Source organism: Polypterus senegalus, chromosome 6, assembly GCF_016835505.1.
Source record: "Polypterus senegalus isolate Bchr_013 chromosome 6, ASM1683550v1, whole genome shotgun sequence".
Classification (NCBI taxonomy): Eukaryota; Metazoa; Chordata; class Cladistia; order Polypteriformes; family Polypteridae; genus Polypterus; species Polypterus senegalus.
The window spans coordinates 31,571,576-31,598,361 of record NC_053159.1 but is presented as its reverse complement, the minus strand read 5'-3'; the positions used below and the strand labels follow the sequence as shown (position 1 = coordinate 31,598,361).

The following is a 26,786-nucleotide window of genomic DNA, read 5'->3' as shown; positions in this document are numbered from 1 at the left end:
CCGAGAAAAGAAACAGAATAGGTGAGGGTTAGTATTCAAATATAATTATCATGTTACTTATGTTATAGTGCTAATGACTAACAACAGAGATGCAGTCTGTACAGTTAATCAGCAGCTCTAGTCAGGATATGCTAAACTGAAGTAGTGAGTCTTCAGCCGGGATTTAAAGGCTGAGACTGAAGGGGCATCTCTTATGGAAGCAGGAAGACCATTCCACAGTTTAGGGGCCCTGTAACTAAAAGCTCGACCTCCCACTGTTATTTTATTAATCCTTGGAATCCTAAGCAGACCGGCATCTTGAGATCTTAATGTGCTCAGGTTTGTAAGTCATGATAAGTTCAGACAAGTAAGCGGACCTTGGCCATTTAATGCTTTATATGTTAAAAGGAGGATTTTGAAATCTGCCCTAAACTTAACTGGGAGCCAGTGTAAAGATTTAAGAACTGGGGTTATGTGTTCATATTTTCTTGTTCTTGTAATAATTCTTGCAGCGCATTTTGGATTAACTGGAGGCTGTATAGAGAACAGTTTGAACAGCCAGTGAACACCGCATTGCAGTAGTCAATCCTACTAGAGATAAATGCATGAATTAATTTCTCACAATCCTGTTTATTTAGAAAGCGCCTTAATTTCCTAATATTTTTAAGATGGAAAAACAGGTTTTGGACGACTTTGTAATATGCGCTTTAAATGACATGCTAGAGTCAAAGATAACTCCTAGATTGCGGGCTGATTCAGTAAAATTAATTGGGATTCCAACTGAGTTAAATGACGACAAAATATTGCTGTGATCAGCGTCATTCCCTCCAACAATTAACATCTCTGTTTTATCTGTATTTAAAGACAAGTAGTTCTCATTCATCCATTCCTTTAATTCACTAACACAACTAATTAAAGACAACATCGGAGAAACTTCATTTGATTTAAATGAAAGGTATAACTGGGTGTCATCTGCATACGAGTGAAAATTAACATTATGTTTCCTAATGAGAGATCCCAGTGGAAGCATGTAAAGTGAAAACAGTAAAGGTCCAAGAACTGAGCCCTGCGGGACACCATATTCAACTTCTGTGTATAATGATGGAGTACTGTCAGCATATTTCTGTACATATTGGAATCGATTTGATAAATAAGAACTGAACCAAGCGAGCACGGGGCCTGTAAGTCCAACATCGTTTTCTAGCCTGTGCAGTAAAATAGAATGGTCAATGGTGTCAAACGCTGCACTTAAGTCCAACAACATAATTACAGTGGAATTTCCTTCATCAGAGGATATCAGAATGTCATTTACAACCCGTGTTAGTGCCGTTTCTGTACTATGACCAGTGCGAAAGCCAGACTGGAATTTCTCAAATAAATTGTAATGCATAAGGTGTGACTGAAGCTGACTGGCGACTACTTTCTCTAGTATTTTAGAGAGAAATGGTAAATTTCAATATATCACTTGTATTCTAAGTTTAAAATATTGTAACATATTTTAAAAATTTTGTCCACAAAGTCAGCCGCAATATTTTAATACGTTTTACTTGAATCAAATAAGTTTAAGAAGTAGTTTTTAGTATATTACTTCGGCCTTGTTCACACTAATGCATTTTCATTTGAGATGACATACATTTGCCTGCGTTTTTGCCTTTCGTCCGCACAACCCTGTCGTTTTTGGGCCGTAAAAAGGGCTCACCGCTGCCGCATATTTCCGAAAACTAAACGATACTCTAATCGCGCTCGGATTGGTTTGGGCCCTTTCCTGATTGGATCTTGACATTACAACGGCTCGTTCGCTAGAAGTGGATGCCGCTCCTATTATTGAAATCAATAATGATATAAGTGTTTTGCATGTCAGTATTTCTGATGCCGAAACCGACACAAAAAATTTTTAATTAGTACAGGAATTTGTTTCCAAATTATATTGTTTTAGAATGGCTATTATTGATTAGAACACATCACTCTAGTCGAATGAACTAATATCATGACACAGCATCAAGGTCACCATAACAAATTTATTACAAAAAATATATCAATAGAATGGGCATGTCATGTCATTTTCTAACCGGCTTAATCCAGACCAGGTTCGCCGGTCACTGGAAAATATCCCCAGCATAAGGTGTTAGGCAGGGACACACTCTGCACAGGGTGACAGTCCATCGCAGGGCAAACACACACCCAACACACACTACAGCCAATTTAGCGTGGCCAATCTGCCTAACACGCATGTTTCTGAATTGTGGGAGGAAACCCACTCTGACACGGAGAGAACATGCGAATACGTTACAGGAAGGCCCTGGGCCGCGAACTCGGGCTCCTTGCTGGGATGCAGAAGCAACTCCTGCACTGCTCCATTCCACCCTGATGAACATAAAAACATAATAAAGATAATATGAACTTTTACATTTTCATAAAGATTTGGTCATTTGTTTAATACATTTAAAACAGACAATCATTTCACAAAAGTACTTAAACTGATTCCCTTAAATCCATCCATCCATTATCCAACCCGCTAAATCCTAACTACAGGGTCACGGGGGTCTGCTGGAGCCAACATAGGGCGCAAGGCAGGAAACAAACCCCGAGCAGGGCGCCAGCCCAGCACAGGGCACACACACGCACACACACCGAGCACACACTAGGGATAATTTAGAATCGCCAATGCACCTAACATTCATGTCTTTGGACTGTGGGAGGAAACCCACGCACACACGGGGAGAACATGCAAACACCACGCAGGAAGGACCCGGGAAGGCAGCAGCGCTACCCACTGCGCCACCGTGCCGCCCCTTCCCATAAATCACTGATATTAAATTCAGAAAGATTTTGTCATATCAGCTTTACTTCTAGTTAAGTTTCAAATTTGTATTTAGAACTAGTATCATTGACATTGACACTCAGTCCTACAAGAACAATCCATGGTCGGGGCGTCAGCCCTGCATCACAAGGTTAACACACACACACGTACACACACACACATCAGGGGCCAGTTTAATATTGTCAGTCCACCTAACCAGCGTATCTTTGGGTATCTTTGGGAAGAAACAGGAGTACCAGTTGCCGTGAAACATTTTCACCTTTAGATTAGGCATAGCTATTAACTATTCTGCATAGTATTAAACTATTTAACATTCTTATTTATGGATATTGGTTAAACTGTCCATTGTATTTTAATTAGAAAAAATAAAGACATGGCCAGATCCTGTGACAAAAGGCTCCGACAGTGATGCTTAACACTATTGTCACTTTCATTACGCTAACAACGGGCTTTACGTTTCATAAATATTAATCAGAGGTAAACAACAAAATGTTCAAACTCAACTAGAAACTCTTGAGTAAAGCCCAGCTTACATACTCCTGCTATCAGCAGAGTTACCTGGAAAACATCCTGTCCCTCTTTGAAATCTCTCATGTAACGTCCCGTGGCACTGGTTGCGGCTAAATCCCCGTGTTTCAGATTTGCATCGTTTTGATGTTTTTCCACGTCTTTCTGTTAAGTTATGATGCGTGCTTTTTAAATGCTGGAATTGACTCATTGTTTCGCCGTTATGCTGCTCTTTCTTCTCACAAATATTGCATCAGATTGATTTTTTTACAACTATGTAAAGTAGCTGCATACAACTCTTGGCTTTCGGTCAGCCATTGTCGTACACAGTCTGCGCTTGCGCAGAGGGCGCGTTTTTATGGCATTCTCGCGTCTCAGCGTGACTGGTCATTTCAGTACATGTGAGCAGAAAGTGTGTTAGTACTTTCTATGACTTTGCAAGAACCTTGCTACCGTATCATATAGAAAAAAATATTTATAGACATTTTCAATGGTACTCGATGAGTATCGATTAATGTGGAATCGATCTGCCCATCCCTATCGTTCACTAATCCTTCACAAAAAAAAAACATTCTCCAACATCGCGGTCACAAAAGAGTTACTTTCCATGGCGCTTGTTATGCTGATTACCTGTATCTATTTATACTGTGTTGTTTGGTTTTTGAATGTTGCATATATGCGTAAAAAACAAAATACTTTCTGGTCTCTACAGTTTTGCGATAAATCCCGTGGCCGGCGATGTAACCATTGAAGTGAAAAATTCACAGCCCACTCGATGAAAATCAAATTGTATAATACATTCAAGCTCACAATACTAAAGGACAGAGAGAGACACAAAGAATCCATCCATCTATCCATTATCCAACCCGCTATATCCTAACCACAGGGTCATGGGGGTCTGCTGGAGCCAATCCCAGCCAGTACAGGGCGCAAGGCAGGAAACAAACCCTGGGCAGGGGGCACACACACACACACACACACACCAAGGACAATTTAGGATCGCCAATGCACCTAACCTGCATGTCTTTGGACTGTGGGAGGAAACCGGAGCACACCCATGCAGATACGGGGAGAACATGCAAACTCCACGCAGGGAGGAGCAGGGAAGCGAAACCGGGTCACCTAACTGCGAGGCAGCAGCGCTACCCACCGCGCCGCCGACACAAAGCATAATGCAGTAAAGTGGCAATATATGTAGACGCACCTTCTTTCTTTATTGAGTTAGTTTAATAAATGTTCTGTAGTAGTAGATGTGCTCCGATTGCTGTGGACTTATAACGCAGATGAACAAAGAGCTAAATGCTTTGTTAAGTGTCACTTTAACATTTGTTTGATTTTTCTTCAATGACCAGACGACCGTGGGTGTTTCTGAAGATTGTTACTTTCCACTGTAATCAGCGCATTAACGTGACACTGGAGCAATTCGCTCCAGTCCCGTAAATAATTTTTGCTTTTCTATGCTGTGAACACGCTACCTGAACCCTGCCTGCGCTGGTAGTTTTAAAAGCGCATAAGGCACATCGGAATCTGATTTTCACGGGGCTCTGAATTTTTCATTTTGCAGCCCCTTCAAGGAGTTTGCTGACGATACGCGCATGCCCGGTGTCGTATGCAGTTTTGGGTGTTTTAGCATGAGCAGGGGCACTTTTGTTATTGATGCGAAAATGTGGACAGAGAACATTTTCGTTTAAAAACTCCGTTTTTAATTGAAAACACGGTAGTGTGTAGGTATGCTAAGATGTTGCTCTATAAGACAAAGCGATTGTTAACATTTTGTTTTAGAGCAGTAAGTGACTAACAGACACATCGAGTGTTATCAAGCTGGCTAGCGACAGAGAGATGTATAGACCTGCAGAGCCCCAGCAGCATATCTCACCACAGGTCTACAGAAGCAGTTTCAGGGCGGAAGTGACATCACCACATGTCCAGACCAGCTGTTTGGTAATACACATTTATAGTTAGTCACAAATCAAACTGATTGACATGCTAACCACACCAAACCCAAACCTTAACCGTTTATCCCACACACTAACCATACTAATTCCTAAACTTAATTTCCATCCTGTAACTGCTGGCGTAAACCTACGGTGATGTATGGTGCTCTGGGTCTGCAGTTGGATATTATTGGGGATATTACTGATATTAGACGAACAAGCACACAAATGCAACCCACAGATCCATAGAAACTGCGACACATGCCAAACCAGTCTCTCCGTCAGACCAGGGCTGTCTTAACGCATGTGCACGCTGGGCAGTTGCCCGGGGGCACCATGAGCATAGGGGCTCTATGCTAATCTACGTATGTTGTGACTTGCTGTCAATAAATAAATACTATACTATTCTAAACTATAAATATTTGTTATTGTGTTACAAATAGACATTGGCGCTCGCCTCTGATTTAGTATCACGTGTATGTATGTGTACGGATCTTACACATAACGTAAAAGCGTATATGTTAACGTCACTTCAACTCAATTCTTTGCAAATAAATTTTGCAAATGTTTGTGTTGAACACTTGATTAAAAATAAATAATTAATAGTAATTTCATACTGTGCCATCTTCATCTGTATGGTTTACCAATTGAGTATCGTTTAAATCGAGTTTCCAAACTTTTTTCGGCCGCAGACCCCTTTACCAAAAACTTTTAAAACCGTCCACCCCCTAGTCATTTACTTTACTTACTCAAATTAATAAATTTGTACAGTACTCAATATTAAATATTTCACTAGATATCAAACTTTTCAATTTAATCACTTGTAATTAATGATTGAAAAAGATAAAAGAACTACGGAATATGGCATTATCTTGTGCAACATTTAATATCAAAACCTGCACTAACGAAAATGAAAGCAGAAAAATATGAGTTTTTTTTTTACATTTTTGACATTTTATTAAATAAATATGTAAATTCAAAATAAGTACAAATCATCCAAGCTGTACTGTCTGCATTTCTATTTTGGTTCAGTCATATTATTATCTGAAGAAATAAAAACTTTTATTAACAAACAATTTCGACAGCCCCTGTGATATAAAAAAAAACAATAAAGTATGTACTTACTTGAAACCGATTTTTGTTCAAACTCAAATAAATTAACTGTGTCCTCTGATTTTCTTTTTCGTAGTACTGCTCCTCAATAAATAATTATATTCAAAGTTCAAATCACAAATAAGTACATGTCACATCAAACAAAGTGTTTTATGAAAGCATGACCGTACAAGACTGATAGATTCTGCTAATATCGAATATCCGTCGTCTCGTCCCACTGAAAGCAAGTGCGGACATACACTCACCTAAAGGATTATTAGGAACACCATACTAATACGGTGTCTGACCCCTTTTCGCCTTCAGAACTGTCTTAATTCTACGTGGCATTGATTCAACAAGGTGCTGAAAGCATTCTTTAGAAATGTTGGCCCATATTGATAGGATAGCATCTTGCAGTTGATGGAGATTTGTGGGATGTACATCCAGGGCACGAAGCTCCCGTTCCACCACATCCCAAAGATGCTCTATTGGGTTGAGATCTGGTGACTGTGGGGGCCATTTTAGTACAGTGAACTCATTGTCATGTTCAAGAAACCAATTTGAAATGAATCGAGCATTGTGACATGGTGCATTATCCTGCTGGAAGTAGCCATCAGAGGATGGGTACATGGTGGTCATGAAGGGATGAACATGGTCAGAAACAATGCTCAGGTAGCCCGTGGCATTTAAACGATGCCCAATTGGCACTAAGGGGCCTAAAGTGTGCCAAGAAAACATCCCCCACACCATTACACCACCAGCCTGCACAGTGGTAACAAGGCATGATGGATCCATGTTCTCATTCTCCAAATTTACGCCAAATTCTGACTCTACCATTTGAATGTCTCAACAGAAATCGAGACTCATCAGACCAGGCTACATTTTTCCAGTCTTCAACTGTCCAATTTTGATGAGCTCGTGCAAATTGTAGCCTCTTTTTCCTATTTGTAGTGGAGATGAGTGGTACCCGGTGGGGTCTTCTGCTGTTGTAGCCCATCCACCTCAAGGTTGTGCGTGTTGTGGCTTCACAAATGCTTTGCTGCATACCTCGGTTGTAACGAGTGGTTATTTCAGTCAAAGTTGCTCTTCTATCAGCTTGAATCAGTTGGCCCATTCTCCTCTGACCTCTAGCATCAACAAGGCATTTTCGCCCACAGGACTGCCACATACTGGATGTTTTTCCCTTTTCACACCATGCTTTGTAAACCCTAGAAATGGTTGTGCGTGAAAATCCCAGTAACTGAGCAGATTGTGAAATACTCAGACCGGCCCGTCTGGCACCAACAACCATGCCACGCTCAAAATTGCTTAAATCACCTTTCTTTCCCATTCTGACATTCAGTTTGGAGTTCAGGAGATTGTCTTGACCAGGGCCACACCCCTGAATGCATTGAAGCAACTGCCATGTGATTGGTTGATTAGATAATTGCATTAATGAGAAATTGAACAGGTGTTCCTAATAATCCTTTAGGTGAGTGTACGAGGTGTGGCAGAAAAGTAATGAGACTGGCAACACTGCAAGCGATCTGGCAACGCTGCGCTGTTGTCCTTGATAGAGCACGTGTATCAGTACCCTCCCATAGCTCAGTGCAAGTTTGAACTCCTTCCGTTAACTACGTGATTTTTGTGACTGCTATTAGCGAAGTTGTGTTTTTGGTTGTGCGTCACGCAAAATGGAACAGCGGAATTTGGAGCAACGTTGTGCCATTAAACGGCAAGTGTGATGTTTGAAAAGTTAAAACAGGCCTATGGGGAACATTCTTTATCCCGAGCTCAAGTTTTTCGCTGGCACAAATCATTTTTGGAAGGCAGAAAACACGTTGAAGATGAACATCGTTCAGGGAGGACTTCAACTTCGAAAACCAATGAAAACATTGAACGTGTGAACACTCTTGTGAGATCAGACTGTCGTTTAACATTAAGAATGTTGAGTGAACAATTAAATTTGAACAGATTTACCATTCATCAAATTTTGACTGAATATTTGCACATGCGAAAGGTCTGTGCCAAAATGGTGCCGAAAAACTGCCCTCTCCATAACAGAATTTTTGACCTCAAAAGGCATTCCTGTGGTTCCCCAGCCCCCTTATTCACCTGACCTTAGTCCGTGTGACTTTTTCCTAAACTAAAAAATGTCCTCAAAGGACGTCATTTCGGGACTTTAGAAAACATCCAAAAGAGTGTAACGGACATGCTGAAGACCATACCGGTTGAAGACTTCCAGCGCTGCTACCAACAGTGGGAACAACGTCTCCATCGGTGTGTAGCTGCCCAAGGGAACTACTTTGAAGGGGATAACATTGATGTTTGAAAAAAATAAAAACTTTGGTAAATAAAAAATCAGTCTCATTACTTTTCTGCCCCACCTCGTACAACGGTTTTTCACGTCCGCACTTACTTTGATACGTTCGATAAGACAATGCACAGACATGTTTGTGCTACATGTATTTTCACGCATTCTTACATGTGACTCTTTTAATGACACATTCGCAAGTTTGGTATGTAATGTGTTTTTATCAAAAAAGTGTTTTTTTGAATTATTTTACTTCTTAATTAGGTACCTATTGGAATCATAGATATTTTGAAGTAACAAACACATAGCAGTAGTAAGAGCATCTATTTTTGCTGTAGTCAACCCCCAAATTTTTTTATTGAAACTATCGACCCCTAGAAAGTTCAAATCGACCCCAGCGGGTTGATATCGACCACTTTGGGAACTCTTGATTTATATGTTGAAATTTTTGTGTTTTTCAAGGCTCATGTTATATTGTTCAAATGATTGTGTTGATTAATCTTTGCTGTACAGAATGTTTTTTAATGTTTAAGCAATGAGTTTGTTGGAAGCACCAATACAATAATATATGTTTCATTTTATCGAACATTTACATTTTTATTCCTGTGAGTATTTGTGGAGGTAGGGGCACTGCTTTACCCAGGGGCCTATAATGCTGTTAAGATGGCCCTGTGTAAGAAATCATCTTAATATTTAAAGACACATTACTGTAATTGGGAATCGAAGTGTCTCCTCAGCTTCACTTTCTTCGATGACACCCAGTTTTCCAAGGCAGCTTACCAGCCCTCCAAAAGAAGCGTTTTCTTATTTGTGTGCACCTGCAGACTTAAGCTTAGTAAAGTTTGCCATTTTTGCTGTAGATGGTGAAGGACACCATTCTGTGGTTGGTTCTAAAATGTTTGATGTGTCTGTGCATCCCAGTTTCTAGCCCAGCTTGATGCACGTGGCATAGGAGGCCGCGCTCAACACTATAAGACTCACGTTGTTTGTTTGTGTTTTGGATTCAGTAATACTCATCATAATCCTTGTTCTTTGTGTGTTCTAGATTTGTGTTGTTCTGCTGAGCTATAACATGGCACGTAAGTATGTACTGTTCCGTTCATTTCATCAGTTTGGACAGATCGGAGCTGACTGGGCTCACATCTACTGAGACTTGTGGCAACAGTGTCCAGTTTCTAGTGCTGTTTGTGCAGCGGGTGGTTTTTGAAACAGTGATGGGCTTTACAACGCTATTTTCATGATCACCCCTTGCTTTTCCCTCCCAGTATGACATCTTAAATATAAATTGTTACATTCATTTATATAATTTAGATTATTAATACCAGCTATGTTATATGGGTTGGAAACGGTGGCACTGACCAGAAAGCAGGAGACAGAGCTGGAGGTGACAGAGTTAAAGAGGCTAAGATTTGTATTGGGTGTGATGAGGATGGACAGGATTAGAAATGAAGACATTAGAGGGTCAGCTCAGTTGGATGGTTGGGAGACAAAGTCAGAGAGGTGAGATTGTGTTGGTTTAGACATGTGCAGAGGAGAGATGCTGGGTATACTGGAAGAAGGACGCTAAGGATAGAGCTACCAGGGAAGAGAAAAAGAGGAAGACCAAAGAGAAGGTTTATGGATGTGGTGAGAGAGGACATGCAGGTGATGGGTGTGACAGAGCAAAATGCAGAGGACAGAAAGATATGGAAGAAGATGATCCACTGTGGAAACCCCTAACTGGAGCAGCCGAAAGAAGAAGAAGAAGTCGATACACTTGTGAGTACCTGAGGAAAATGTTCCCATGCAGATGAATTAGACCTTATAGTCTTCACATGGCTTCTTTCATTGCTCTGTATTCAGGCACTTAAAGCCTTGAAAGAAGAGGAAGAATTACACCTTTATAAGTTAATATTTCTGAGTTCTTTAAAAGTTTTGAAAAATCAGTGTTCTAATGTTGCAGCCAGCTTTATTTTTACGGAGATGTTTTCTGCGGTTGCAACTGGTTTTGAAGATCAGCTGGAAGAAAGGAAAGTGAAGGACACGAACTGGGCATTGTTACGTTTGGATAGAAGGAGTGTGGCTGCAATGAGGGAAGCCCACCACAAAGAATATCCATTAAACTCCACTTCTGCATCTCCAACCCCCAGCCCAGGAAGCCAACACCTAAATGTGACTAACTGTGTCGACCGGGTAATTTTGTAAGACACTGAGCCTCAGTTATAGTGCTGTCAGTTAATCGGGTGTGTCAGACGCACCATGTAACTAACTTAAGTACTTTCCAATATATAATATTTGGATTTTTTTTTTTTTACCAGTGGCTAGAATTATTGGTCTGGTGTAGAGGTTAAGGCTTTGGGCCTCGGACTTCAAACCCTAAGGTTATGGCTGTGAGTTCAGATCTTGCTATTGGCAGAATATGTACATGAGTGACTCACTTCACCTGTCTGGACTCCACCTGGAAAAATAAGAGAAATGTAACCAATTGTATCTCAAATGTTGTTAAGCCGCTTTGGATAAAGGCATCAGTCAAACAATAAGAAATATTAATAGTACTATTAGGCCACCGGAACTGCTTACTCCTGAGCATGCTATACACAATAGTTCATGAGGAAAACATTCCTGCATTAGGTCAATTACCAGATGTTCTTACCAAACTGGCTTTTGTTGATGGTTATTGCAAGACACAATTTTACAGGAAAGAGTTTTCCTTTGAATAAAAACGGGTAATCAATAGGAATAACGTTAAATTTGATTATGTAATATTATTGTTACCAGTAACGGTGTACTGCACAATAACATACAGTGAAAACACTTGACTTGAGCATTCCTAGTTTTCATCCTCTTTCTCTGTACGTGTACCATTCATGTGCTCAAAGGCTGATGCGCTTGCTGGTTCCTAAGCAGCTCTTCTTTTCTCCACCCTAGCGGCCCGCTTCTTCTCTTCTTTCGCTGGCATTTTTTCACGTTAAAACTGATTAAGTCAGTGTTTGTGTTTCAATTACTTAGTACATTTTCTTTCATTTTTCACTTAAGCTGGCACTTAAGTCTTCAAACTTCCTTAAGAATGATTCAAGATATGAAGAAGTAGGGGAAGTGCCGGCAAAGGTGGTAGGGATGAGAATGGCGCCCGTATGCATGTGCCACACAGCCGCCCTGCTGGCCACTGCCGAGAGTTGATTCTACAATAAAATAAAATAAAAACAAAAAGAGGAAAAACCTTGGAGGTCAATCATCACCCCGAAAGTGGATAGTAGACGTCATGTAGTATACGTGTACCACATTTCAGGTCAATGGGTCAAACGGTTTGAGAGCTACGAGTTATTTAAATCCTGGACAGACAAACGAAGAGCCACGGTAACGTATTATATAAGAAGATTCAATGTGTGGGTGGCGCAGTGGTAGCACTACTGCCTCGCAGTAAGGAGTCCCGGGTTCGCTTCCTGGGTCCCCGTGGGTTTCCTCCTGGTAATCCAGTTTCCTCCCACAGTCCAAAGACATGCAGGTTAGGTGGATTGGCGATTCTAAATTGTCCCCAGTGTGTGCTTGGTGTGTGTGTGCATGGACTGGTGCCCTGCCCAGGGTTTGTTTCCTGCCCTGTGCTGGCTGGGATTGGCTCCAGCAGACCCCCGTGACCCTGTAGTTAGGATATAGCAGGTTGGATAATGGATGCATTCGATGTTTGTGATTTTCATTTGTTTGCGTCATTCACTCAGGTATTTCTTTTTGTGTTTTTCATCAGTTGTATGTGGTCCCTCTTTAAATTCCTCAGATGCAAATGTATATGTAAAGAATTCTGGAGAGCTAGTGTGTGGAGCATCCCTGTTCAAAGTATATACAGTATATAAAATGCCATTCCTAATCTCAGATGCTGTTTCTGTGGTGTTTGTGATTACCCATACACCTCTTTCCTGCTTTCACACTATTTGCTGTTCTTGTGCAGTGCCTATTCACATTTAGCTGACTCATAAGCCGTGACACTACATTTTAATCGTCCTTGTGATTCTTTCGGTGCTGCTATGTGGGGTCTGAACAGTGGTTCGAGCAGAGGTGCTCCCTTCCCTCTAAGCGCCAATGATGGCACATAACGAGAAGTGGCGAGTGGCTAAAGAATGATCAGAAATTATTATTACTTAGCTGATGTCTTTCTCCAAAGCCACTTACAATATTTGAGATACAATTGGTTACATACCTTTTGTTTTTTCAGTTGGAGCACAAGCAGGAGAAGTGACTTACTTGTAGTCACACAGTGGCAGCTGCAGGATTTGAACCCACCATATCAGGATTCAAAGTCCAAAGCCTTAACCGCTACACCAGCGTTTCTCAACCTTTAAGTATCTGCGACCTGAATTTTCATAACAGTTTTAATCGCGCCCCCCCCCAAAACATTTTTTTGAAATGTAGATGCATATTTTATTATACCTACTTAACTTTTATCTACATTTATCTAACTGTATATTTATTGTTCTAGTATCAGAATGTAGTTTAAGTTAATTTGTTTTGTTTTCAACAGATGTGTTTTTCATATTTTTGTTTCTTGTTTTCTTTTTGTTCACATCATCGCGCCCCCCTTTTTGTTACTTCGCGCCCCCCTAGGGGGTCCGCCCCACAGGTTGAGAACCACTGCACTACACCACACTGCCTGATCCTTGATGTTCAGCACCCCTGATTCTCAATGACATGCTAATGTGAAAAATGAGTGACAGAACTGACCCCTGTCACAAGAACGAGACATGGACAGATAAAGGTTTGGGGCAGCCACCCGTATAATGTGGTATCCTGGCTGCAAAAGTCGTTTTAACAAATAATCAGCACTGAAGTGCATTCAACTGAGTCCAGTACAAGACTGAGGAAACAAAGGAAAAGGGGCAGGTTTTAAAGGGGGAGACAGGAAGTGAGGTCATATGGATCCGGCACGTGGTCTTCCACCATTGGTTCATAGCCGGACGTGACATCAGAGGGACTGGAGCTGGTGTGGCCGACTTCCATTGGCTCAGTCCCGGAAGTGATGTCAGGAGAGCCAGGTGAAATCCCCCGGGGATGGTCTACAGGCAAGGGAGAAAAAGAGTCAATGCACTCTGCCACACCCCGGCATGCCTCCGAGCTGCCTTCACTCAAGCCCTTTAGCTGCCTCCCATGCGCACGTGTGTGACACCCCGTATTATGAAGTGTATCTCTGCTCAACTTGGGTTAAGTGCAGAATAAAATTGCTGTTCTAATTATGTTTCTTTTTTATTATTTTAGACAAAGTTGTCTGCAGTGACACTGAAGCCAGTAAGTGCAAGCTTTCTTGTAACAAACCCATTTATTTTCTCCATAAGACATGACAGATTGTGAGAAAGCCATGGCTGAGGCTTACGTCCCTGGTGATCTGCTTACACTGGTCTAGAAAAAAATATTTTTTGTTTGCTACTGGGAACTTCAGACCAGCTCTCTATGAAGTGTTTTACACTGGTTTCATATATGAAATCGGAATTAAGCTAGCACATCAAATTTTTGAGATACACATCATTGCCGTTTTGACACTTTTGAATACCAATATAATATATCAACACAATATCTAGAGTTTGGACTGTCCCACCAAAATTGTTTGAATGTGTTTATTCTGAAAACAAACCAGAAGACGATACCAGGGACACTTTAAAATGTGTTTATGTCAATTTACTTCAATATAAATGCAAGGTCAGCGTGCTCAAAATTGTTGGAGGCACTCGCTTTTGCACTTGTATTGCACATCTGTCTCTCTTTGCATGAACCAACGGTAGTTACCCATCATGCTTGGAGTAAATTTTCCCTGATATCGGTTTTCCATCACATTTTTATCTTGATAAAATCTTTCCCCATGCTCATCTCTGACATCGCTTAGATTTGGTGGAATAAAGTCAAGATGAGAATGTAAAAAATGCATCTTCAGTGACGTTATGTCCATCCATCCACTCACTATTCAACCCGCTATATCCCAACTACAGGGTCATGAGGGTCTGCTGGAGCCAATCCCAGCCAACACATGGCAGGAAACAAACCCTGGGCAGGCTGCCAGCCCACCGCAGGGCACACACACACACACTAGGGACAATTTAGGATCACCATTCCACATGTCTTTGGACTGTGGGAGGAAACCCATGCAGACATGGGGAGAGCATGCAGACTTCACGTAGGGAGGACCCAGGAAGCAAACCCGGGTCTCCTAACTATGAGGCAGCAGCGCTACCCACTGTGACATTATGTGGTAAGCTAATATACTCTCAGCATATTCTCCACAAGCTCACCATATTTCTCTGCTTTGTGACTGTCAAGAAAATTCTGGACAACCCGCACGAATGAAGGCGCTGATTCTATTGGCTTCAGTTTCCTTTTGAACTTATCGTCAAGCATCAGTTCACAGATTTCAGGGCCAACAAAAACACCTTCCTTAATTTTGGCTTCACTTTTCTCGAGACCAAACTTATTTCTTAAATGCTGAAACGCATCGCCTTTACTGTCCAGTTACCCTACTTGTCCAAGACCTGGAACATCATAACTAAAAAATGGGACGTACTGGTTGAAAACAGTTTTCAGATTTGGAGTCAGTAAGTGAAACTTATTAAAGTGCAGGTGAAAGAATCTCAGTAGCAAAATGCTTGTTGACCAGTGTTATCGGTCATTTCAGTGGAAGCCTTCATCGCCACTACTGACTTACCTTGCTGTCTTCTGACAAGATGTAATCTGTTCAGGCAGCTCATGGAGCTTTCATATTACTGGCTCCTGTGCTTTCTCCTCAAAGTTATTATTCAATGCTCAGTGTGTGCCCTGAAATTTTGCATGACATTTATGTACTTTTTCAGTATTATTATCATCATTTCACTTAAAAGTCCATTGCATAGTTTTATCCTGTCATGTTTTACTTTCAAGTTGAAGCTTATCGGCACTAGTACAGTACAGTAAATCTCCTTCTTTTATAGTCCTGTATGTATCTGTGCCTTTATTTATTATCTGGGGGGTATATTCCAGTATTATTTGAGGATTTACTCTTTCTTCTTTTAAGAATGCAGGACACGCTGGTTTAATAGTAACAAAGTCTCAACAGAGGGAGACTCCGAGATGCTCTCCGACCTTCTGAAAAAGTATCCTGGGCAAATCTGTGCTAATCCTGTAGGCATCGAAGCGCAGACCATTACTGGAATCAAAGCAAAGCAGACGGGCAACACATACCACATGTAATTTGACTTTTTGTTACGAGTTCCTTTGGGCAGAGATCCCTTTGTTAAATTAATTATGGTGCAGTGCCAGTTTTACTCTGTTACTGCTTCTATCAGCTATAAGAAACAATTGTGGTAATTGTAAGAATGTCTTCTCTTCTTAAGTATGCCTAAAACTTACTCAGATCTTCAGAAATTACAAAGTAATTACAATACCTATGTATTTCTTTTTTTATTTTCAATTGTCTTGTACTGAAACAATATACGAAAACACTGCAATGCACAGTGATGGCATGGCTAGCAATAATGGCACATTCCTCTACGCCCCGCCACTGTCTGTGCAGAATTTAAACATTCTCACTGTTTGTGAGTTTTCTTTCCATATACCAAAGATGTGCAAGTTCATTTCATCAGTAACCCCATACTGAACTTTGAGTAAATTTGTCCTCCAATGTTATTTTTCTTTCTTTGTCCCCAAAGAAGCCTTGAACCACCCAATAAACAGATCAGAAAACTGGTGGATGATCTGGAAATTCAGGCCCACACATTAAAGTTGGGTCCTACTTTTCACACCGTCTTGTATCAGATTAAGCAAGGTTGGGAAATTAGGAATGATTGCCAAAAATGTGCTTTTTGGATTGCCTTAGTTGCAAGTGGATTTAAGCAGGAATGGTTAAATGTTTCACTACAACATCAATGTTGCTGTGCCCTCCGTGTAATTTACAGCCTGTGGGCTTCCCATTTATTCATTGTCCAAACCAGTAGCTGTTCTATCCAGGCCCAGGTTCCAGAATCAAAAACATACATTACAGTATTGTAATTCCTCAACTGCTGGACAAAGACTAACACGAAAATCCAACATTGCATTTCAAAGTCCCAGATTTCACTCGGAGATCTGTAAGAACAACAACAACAACAGCAGATCGCCACCACAGAAAACCGGAAAAAGAATAGCAGAGGAAGTAGGGGTTAGTACGGAGTTCGGCGCCACCATGAATGATAATGATAATTAAATGCATATACAGAGTATCAGGATTAACTAAAATGAAGCTATGAGAAAGCCATGATATAGTAATGTGTTTTCAGGAGTGCTCCACCGTATCAGCCTGTTGAATTCCTATTGGCAGGCTATTCCAGATTTTAGGTGCGTAACAGCAGAAGGCCACCTCACCACTTCTTTTAAGTTTAGCTCTTGGAATTCTAAGCAGACACTCATTTGAAGATCTAAGGTTACGATTTAGAGTGTAAGGTGACAGGCATTCTGAAATATAGGATGGAGCGAGATGATTGAAGGCTTTGTAAACCATAAGTCAATTCTAAATGGCACACGTAACCAGTGTAGTGACATCAAAACTGGAGAGATGTGTTTGGATTTTCTTTTCCTATTCTAGAAGCTGCATTCTGCACTCATTGCAATTGATCAATGTCTTTTTTGGGTAGTCCTGAGAGGAGTGATTTACAGTAATCTAGTCGACTGAAAACAAAAGCGTGAACTAATTTTTCAGCATCTTGCAAATTTATAAGAGATCTAACATTTCCTATATTTCTTAAGTGAAAAAAATGCTGTCCTAGTAATCTGATTAATATGTGATTTAAAATGTAGGCCAGAGTTAATACTTACCTCTAAAGTCTTTACCTCCATCTTGACTTTTAATCCTAATGGATTAAATTTATTTCTAATAACCTCATTATATCCATTTTTGCCAATCACTAAAATTTCTGTTTTCTCCTTATTTAGTTTGAGAAAATTACTAGATAGATAGATAGATAGATAGATAGATAGATAGATAGATAGATAGATAGATAGATAGATAGATAGATAGATAGATAGATAGATAGATAGATAGATAGATAGATAGATACTTTATTAATCCCAAGGGGAAATTCACATAATCCAGCAGCAGCATACTAATAAAAAACAATATTAAAGAGTGATAAAAATGCAGGTATAACAGACAATAACTTTGTATAATGTTAACGTTTACCCCCCTGGTGGAATTGAAGAGTCGCATAATGTGGGGGAGGAACGATCTCCTCAGTCATCAGTGGAGCAGGACGGTGACAGCAGTCTGTGGCTGAAGCTGCTCCTCTGTCTGGAGATGATCCTGTTCAGTGGATGCAGTGGATTCTCCATGATAAACAGGAGCCTGCTCAGTGCCTGTCGCTCTGCCACAGATTTCAAACTGTCCAGCTCTGTGCCTACAATAGAGCCTGCCTTCCTAGCCAGTTTGTCCAGGCGTGAAGCGTCCCTCTTCTTTATGCTGCCTCCCCAGCACACCACTGTGTAGAAGAGGGCACTCGCCACAACCGTCTGATGGAACATCTGCGGCATCTTATTGCAGATGTTGAAGGATGCCATTCTTCTAAGGAAGTATAGTCGGCTCTGTCCTCTCTTGCACAGAGCATCAGTATTGGTATCATCTATTCAGAAGATAGTTTAACAGTGGGCATGATGACAACACATCATGCTCCACTTCTGTCATCAAGTTAAGGAAGTCTTCTTCTTCTTCTTCTTCTTCTTCTTCTTCTTCCTTTTCATCTTTTCCCACTTCTATGTGAGGTCAATATGCTTGATCAACCTTCTTCAATCAGCTCACTCCTGAAACTTCTCTCCAGTCAAGCCCTTTTACTTCAGATCTTCTCTTACTTTATCCACCCACCTCTTCTTAAGGAAGCCTAGAAGGGCTGTCCAAACTAATGTCAAGGTGGAATTTAAAAAAGGAGCCATGCAGTAAAGGAGGTTTATAGGACAGGAGAGAATCTATCTTCCATTCAAACATGGAACGGCAATTGTGTACTGACTATAAAATCGGGAGTGGTCTCCCCTAGACTTTCTCGTATATACTCAGATATGGGAATGGATGTTTGAGGAGTAAACTGCAAGACAATGATTATATTTTTATATTGTGTATATTAAAGAATCCTCAACAACATATCAAATAAATTAATAATATATTGAAAAATTAAATCGGAATCTGCAGCTGCCTGAATAAAAAAAGTACCATTTTCGGTAAGTGGAAATAGCTCAAAAGTTGACAGAAATCTATGTTTTGTAATTAATACTTGTATGAAAAAATTGGTTGCCCGAAGTAAAAGCATACTCAAGTTATTGTGTTTACATACACATACACACACACAGATATAGTTCCTAAAATGGTGAGATTCATCAAAATCTCAACATTGAATATTTGGACGATTGCAATGCTTTCCCTATGAGAAAGTAAATCAGACTCAGGGAGGTCTAAAACATCGAGATTCATCAAAATCTCGAGGTTAAATTTTTGAACAATTACAATATTTTCCCAATACTTTGTATACAAGAAAGTAAAAAAGGCAATCAGTTAAAAATGTTACTAGCGATAGTCAGGTGAAAAGAACACAGTTAAAAAAACAGGAAGGGTCGATGGCAGAAGTCGGGAAAAGTGTCTACAAAGTCAAATCACTAAAAGCTAAAATTAAAGTAAAAGGTTCAGAGGTAGTTTCTATTAAAAGGAGTCACAAAATTAAGAGTTGCACATACTGCTTTTTTCATTTAATCTTCATACAATTGTACAAATAACCTCCCCCGCCTCATACTCCTGATGCATCATGGGATACATTCCTAAGGCAATAGCCTAGCAAACCATCCCAAAATGCAACACACACCAGCCATACAAAATGGAAATAAAAACGGCATTCAAACATTTTTTTACTTTTAGGGGAAGTCTCTTGAAGTAGAATAAAGTGCAAAATTAAATTCTTGGGTCACAAAACCTCCAGAGAGACATTAGGAGAAATTTTATTCCCAGTAGGAGACACAAAATAAAATTATAATAATAATAAATGCCATTCCTTACGGTATGCAGTACTAATTAAACCGTTAGCACGTAGGTACTGTATGTGAACTGAACGTCTTATGTTAGCTATAAGGATTATGCCATGAAGAATGCGGATGTTGTTAGCATTAAAACCTAACCTATGATGTCCTTCCAAACACTGAATTGAGCCCCATGGCACTATTCTAACTCCAAACCTTAACTTCCATCCTAAACATCATGGGACTGTGGCTCTGCAAATACATGATACTAGCTACCCGTAGTAGAATACATTTAAAATATTTGACATCTCTTGCTCTTCATGAACTCTCAGCGTTCATCCTACACCTTTCCTAGGTATCCTCGTGTGTCTCAACCTCTATTCCTCTCACAATTGCGTTCCTGTAAAGCCTTCCTGTCAGACTCTGTCATTTTGAGGTGTGCTACTTGCTTTCTGTCTGCTCTTTGACTATTACCAATGGCAGATAGGATCCATTATCCAGTGTGATAAATATCATTTGTATTCTTATGAATACTTCCAAGTCTTTGAAAGCGATTCGGGTTACGCCTCGTTAGTATCAAGTGTCATTCAGTAAGTTGCTAACTTTTTTATTGTTGATATGCTCTATTTTATCACAATGAGGAATTGAACTTTGCACACTTAACATATCACGTCTTCATCCCTTTCATTGAGCTAACAAAGCCAAGCTGACCAATCAGATTGCTCAGAAGGACCAGACACACACACAGATACTGGCAGTAGCATTTTCTTATAGAGCAGATAGTGTCAGTTGGATGAAGAACTGATACAGAGAAAAAGGGTGCAGTGGGCACCAGTGTCACCACATAAATGCAATGCGCTGGGTTCAGATTCCATACCTACTCCTTGTTTGTCTTTCCACTCTGCTCGTTTCCCCCATGGTCTATGTTCTCCTGGTAGTCCAGTTTTCCTCCCACACCTCAAAGGCATGCATATTTGTTGTATTGGCTATTCTAACCTGTCCTAGTGGGAGCGTGTCCTCTGATGGACTGGCTCTCTGCCTAGAGGTGATTCCTGCCCCATGCCCAGTGCTGCCTCCATCCAACACCAAATGGTACTCTGAATCAGAATAGTCGGACCTGGGAATGTTATCAAGGCAGAAGGAGTTATAGTTGAAGGACAGCCCGTGTATAACCAACCATACACAAGAAGTTCTCGATTCCTTTGTGTTCGGAATTTTTTACTTTACACTGATCAACACAAACAAATGGGAGTGAATGGAATTGAAGGAGAAGTCTTTATCATCCACAACAAAGTCTGAAGACCGATCCGTGGTGGTTAAGAGTCTTTCCCAATGGCTCCAATAGCTAAAACGTTAGGAAGTTCATTTAGGGGGCGCAGATGCTGTTTTTTTAAATTATTATTCTTAATTGGATATGAATATAAAATAGTCTGATTTTGTATAAGCCTCTCTAATTCAGGGCGTTCATATAAAATGTAACGATTTACTTCATCAAATACAAGCATATAATAAAGAAGAATTGTTGCGTCCAATATGTAAAATATTAAAAAGTGTGCCTCAACATCAATGTTTAAATATTTTTGATTGTAATAGAAATTTGTCATTTTTACCCTCTGATGGAGGTCCATATAAGGCGAGATCTTTAGTAACGGATCAAAAATGAAAAATTAACATTTTATTCATAATCACTGACTTTGAAAAAGTCTAACAATACCTCCACATGCTTATGTTTGAAATGTGTCATTTTTAGACATCTGGCAGTGGCTCACACAGGGCTAGGACCACTAGTAAAGAATCAAATATAAAATTCATGATCAGCAACCAACAAAAAAAACATAAAGCGACACTAACATGTCCATACAACTGACCCCAATTGTTTTCAAAGTTTTGTGAAAAGGAGTAACTTTGACTCCTCGTATCCCGATTGAGGATCGGTTGATGTGGCCTGCACAACGTCAAGTTCTTCTGATCATTTTTGCTGTAGAAACCTATTGGTTAAAGGAGAGTTTTTTGGATTGGGAAGGCCAAAAATAAGGGCGAACTCCAAAAAGCTCAATGTAGTACTTACTGTAACTAGACATTCAAGACGTGTCAAATTGTATCTCATATGTGGAAGTTTTCTCATTCTGTAATGTTAGGAGGCACCTGACAAACAAAAATAAAAAATTGTGATTTCAAAGCATTTGTAAGCAATTCTTATAAATGCACTTTAGATTTGTGTGATTTTTAAATGTAAAAGGGCAAATTGTGATATTTATTTGCCAAAAAATACTGCATTTTTATGTTCAGAATATTCTTTAAAAAAGTGGCACTACACAAAAAAAATCAGTGCCCTATTCTACAAACCATAACCCATACATTACTAACTATATTGCAGTGTATGGCAGATTTTAACATCGCTTTGCTCAGATCGGATGATTGTCACCTTGCTAACCAATCGGTTCATGCCTCAGGGCCACGCTGGACAGAGCCAAACCTACCCTCTAATTTTTTTATACAGATAAGCAGACATGAATAACATGAACAGGTAGGTATCGTTTAATGGGGTGAAGAACCACTGCACAAACGTGCATGGTCCCCCAGGGAGTATTGTGCATCGTGGGTTCATTACCAAAGGGTAAAACAGCCTCATGGCACAAAGGTGCACATTGCACACCCATGTAGCTTAGAGGGAACATAGATGGGATGTCAGTACGTCACAGTCCACTCACATAGGTTAGGAGCAGAACCTACGCTGTAGAACAGGGCTGCAGCAGTGCCAACAACTCCTAATGCCATCAAGCCTAATGTCAGATCACACGAGTTTTCAAATTCTTTCAACATAAAAGGGACTGGATAGGTTCTGAAAGTGGATGACTGCATCAATTGCACAAGGTGAGGATGGGATTTCTGTCAGCGTCGCTCATTTTCCTCTCACTCGCTTCCGAGACCCTATTCCTAATGTTGAATTATTCCACTTTGCATGAGTGAATGTGACAGGTTGCTGCACTGGACTGAACGCTGGCTCTCCACAGTTCTGACGGCCATGAGCACCACCTCAACTTCTCCAAGACTGTCTGCTTACAGACATTGAAAAAGTTGCAGATTGTAAGCAACTGAGCCTGACAATTGTCTGTCCATCGTTCTCTAATGATTTTGATTTTAGATGTACTTCTGTTTTGTGGCCTCACATTCTCATTTGTGTTTCAGTTCCACTCAAGGGTTTAAGTGCCTGAATACAGAGCAGCGAAAGAAGCCATGTGAAGACTATAAGGTCTTATTCATCTGCACGGGAACATTTTGCTCAGGTACTCACAAGTGTATCTACTTCTTCTTCTTCTTTCAGCTACTCTCATTAGGGTTTTCCACAGCAGATCATCTTCTTCCATACAGTATCTTTCTGTCCTCTGCATCTTGTGCAGTTACCCCCATCACCTGCATGTCCCCTCTCACCACATCCATAAACCTTGTCTTAATCCTTCCTCTTCTCCTCTTACCTAGAAGCTCTATCCTTTGTATCCTTTTCCCAATATACCCAGCATCTCTCCTCTGCACATGTCCAAACCAACGCAATCTCACCTCTCTGGCTCTCTGAGATCATTTTGGTTCAAAACATAATTCAAAGTGTTTTTTTCTTAAACAATTTATGTTATACATGTTCACATCCTGCGGTGGGCTGGCGCCCTGCCCGGGGTTTGTTTCCTGCCTTGCGCCCTGGCTGGGATTGGCTCCAGCAGACCCCCGTGACCCTGTAGTTAGGATATAGCGGGTTGGATGATGGATGGATGGATGTTCAAATCCTGGAAGGTATAGAATAGCTAACCTTAAATCTCTTTGTCTCTATTTGTATGTTTGATCTGTAGGGGTTGAGGGGTTGTCTAGTGGTCAGCATTGCTGCCTCACTGCCCCAGAGACTGGGGTCCAATTTATATTCCAGTCAGTGTTTGTGTGGATTGTGCACATTGCCCAGCATGCCAATGACATGTGTCTGCTTAATTGTATGATTATGTGGAGTTTGGTTTAGAAAATGGATACAGAGATGCAGGTCTACAGTTGACCAGCAGGTGGCTCTTACCTGTACCTTGTAGGCCTTTTCAGCTGGCTATTAATTTATGCATTTATAAATTAGATAGATAGATAGATAGATAGATAGATAGATAGATAGATAGATAGATAGATAGATAAGGCACTATATAGATAGATAGATAGATAGATAGATAGATACTTTATTAACACCAAGGGGAAATTCACATATGCATCTATGGTTATTTTAATTGTTTATTTCTCCAGATTTGTAAGCTACAGTCATCACACCACCTAACCAATGACAGAATAAGGGTGCAGATCTCTTAATCTGACTGTAATTATTAGATTATTAATATTTCAAGATGAGTTTTTCTGTACATTATGAATTTATTATACTGTAATCTCTGAGTTACTATTTGCAACACTTTTGAAGATTATATACCCTTAGAAAGTAATATGTCTATGGCTAATAGTCACCTTTTATATGTAACCTCAGAGATTAAGCGCTGTTTAGCTAGTGTGTGCTTTATAATTAAACCTCCGGGGCTCAGTAACCTTCCTAGTGTTTGTTACATGAACGCACACACATACCAATGTGTCAACTCCAGTTCACCTAACTTGCATGTCTTTGGACTGTGCGAGGAAACTGGTGCACTCGGAGGAACACCACATGGACATGACAAGAACAATCTCCATGCCATATGTGACCTGTAGGGGGCATTGCAGTACCCCAAACCCCAGACACAAGCTCCCCGAGACAAGTCCCGGTTTAAATAAAAGGATTATTAACACAAGCACCTTTCAGGGTAGGCTTCTTGTTAACTACATAATATAATAAAGTCTTCCTCTTTCTCTTTCTTCCTCTCTCTTCTAGTCTTCCACTCCACCCAAATGCACTTTGTCTGTTCTCCACACTCAATTCCAACTCACCTGGATGAGGCACAGTGCCTCCGTTTATCTGAGGTTGTGAGTACTTTCAGTGCCTTGTATGAAGTACTTGGGGATCAGAAAGGAGTCAGAGAAAGTAGGGATTATGCATCACTGCAGTGCGCCCTGGCAGCACCCATGGAACCCAACAGGGCTGCACTCTGGGATTCCAATTCCCTGTATGCCCTGTGGGTAACCTGCAAGGTAGGCTACTAAAGCCCAGGGATGCGTCCACCTAGCATTTTGGGAGAGAAAATTGTTGCATGTTGTTACCTCCCCCTGGTCCTTCCACTGCATTGGCCTCCCGGGGATGGGCTCCAGCCATCCCAGCCCATACTGTGACCTGACATTTGCGTGACAGACATATGAACGGCGACAGAATAGCTGCGATTAAAACGCGGTGTCTAAATCGCACCGACAAAATCGCGAAAGTTTCATTAAATATGAATTACTAGTTTAAAACATATATAATAATGTTTATTTTAGAAGTCAATATTATGAGACGCAGCATGCCATCAGCACGGCACGCAGATAGTCCTTAAGATCACGCCCATATATGTAGGAAGAATTGCAGCAAGATGTCTTGATAGTTGAGCGTATTTAGACTTGCTGGCTACCTGACTGCTGGTAATTCCATTTTGTATACGACGCGTTATGCCAACCCTCGACTGAGTTATTTGTTCGCAGCATGCCATCAGCAGTTATAATAGCTATAACCTAGCACATAATGTGTACATAATGCGCACATACGCGTCCCACTCTCTTGGCCTCTCTCGCGATTTTGTCGTGGCAATTTTGTCGGCGCACATTTGTCGAAAACCAGTTAGCAGGTTTTTCAGCGCTCATTTGTCCATCGCGTTTTTTTCGGGGCGCATATGTCTATCGCGCTTTTGTCGGTGAACCAGCCCATACATGACATCCATTAAACATTCCATTTTCTAAGACTGCTTAATCCTGAGCAGGGATGTGGAAAGGCTGGAACCTTTCCTAGCAAGAATAAAATTCAAAGTAGGTACAATTCTTGGACAAGGTGCCAGTCCATCACAGGGCAAACATGTTGACACTCACCACACGCACACATTAGGGCCAATGTACAGATACCAGTCCACCTAACCCACATGTCTTTGGGCTGTGGGCGGAAACCACAATGCGTGGAGGAAACCTACATGGACTCAGGGGGAACATGCAAACTCCACACAAGGAGCACTTAGGACGTAAACCTGATCTCCTTACAATAGCGCTACCACTATTTCCTGTGTTCTGTGCATTTGTGGTATTTTTACTGCAAAACATTACAAATAAACATTAGTATTTTAAACATTCATTTGTTTATTTTTCAACTAATATGGCATATTTCACAATTACAATTTTTAAGTGGTTTCCTGCTAAAGAAGTTCTACTGTATGCAGAATACAGTATGTGCAATTGGCATCTCAAAATACTGTATGTACTTCATTGTAGGGTTTTGTATTAAATGCGATAATATAATCACAATTATAATATCAAGAGCAATAACCACCAGTCATACATTTTGTCATAATCGTGCATTTCTACGTTACTTTACAGTATTAAAAACGGCTGAAATGAACCAAAAGCCTGCCTGTCAGTCTAGAACTGGGGTACTCCACTCTAGTCCTGGAGGTCCACAATGGCTGCAGGTTTTTGTTTCAGTCAGTTTTGTAATTAGAAGTCAGGCCTATTAGATCATAAAACTTGGTATTTAATTATATGGCTTGTTAGTGCTTTCATTCTTCCGAGACAAATTATTGTCACATTGTACAGTAGATTATTTGTTTTCTGGGAACATTATGCATATGTACAAATATGTACCTCTTGGTCCTTCCCTTCTCTCTTGTTTATTATAAAACATTTTATTAACACAGATACTTGATGGTGCTGATACAAAGTATAATCAGTACAGTGAACCTCTGAACCCCAAACCCCAGGCCCAATAATACCCAACCCAGTCACGGGTTGAACTAATGGATTTTTTTAATCCAACAATTAGCAAAATAATGAAATACAGCCCAAAAACCATACAAAACAATAAAGCTTTCTTCTTACCTTCCTCTTCTATTTGAGTGTTGCCTGCTGCTTCCCAAGTCTGACTCAATCTAAGTGAGGCACTGGGCTCTCTTTTAAAGTTGTCCTGGGAAATGCTTCCATCTTCCTGTCTCAGTCCTTAGAAGCACTTTCGGGTCGTACACGAACCAGAGCCCCGACAGGGCTGCATCTCCAGACTCCAACTCCCAAGCCGCCCTGCAGGTGTCCTAAA

At 40.6% G+C, this 26,786-nt stretch overlaps 1 protein-coding gene across 1 annotated transcript in view; it reads left to right on the top strand.

Annotated features, from left to right (window-relative positions):
• The window catches only part of si:dkey-205h13.2, a 63,499-nt gene that overhangs the window by 12,170 nt on the left and 24,543 nt on the right, over positions 1–26,786 (top strand). The window contains exons 3-6 of the mRNA XM_039755764.1: positions 9,672–9,705; positions 13,850–13,879; positions 15,630–15,801; positions 22,769–22,866. Of these exons, the coding sequence (XP_039611698.1) occupies positions 9,672–9,705; positions 13,850–13,879; positions 15,630–15,801; positions 22,769–22,866 (334 nt within the window). The remainder of the gene's footprint in view (positions 1–9,671; positions 9,706–13,849; positions 13,880–15,629; positions 15,802–22,768; positions 22,867–26,786) is intronic.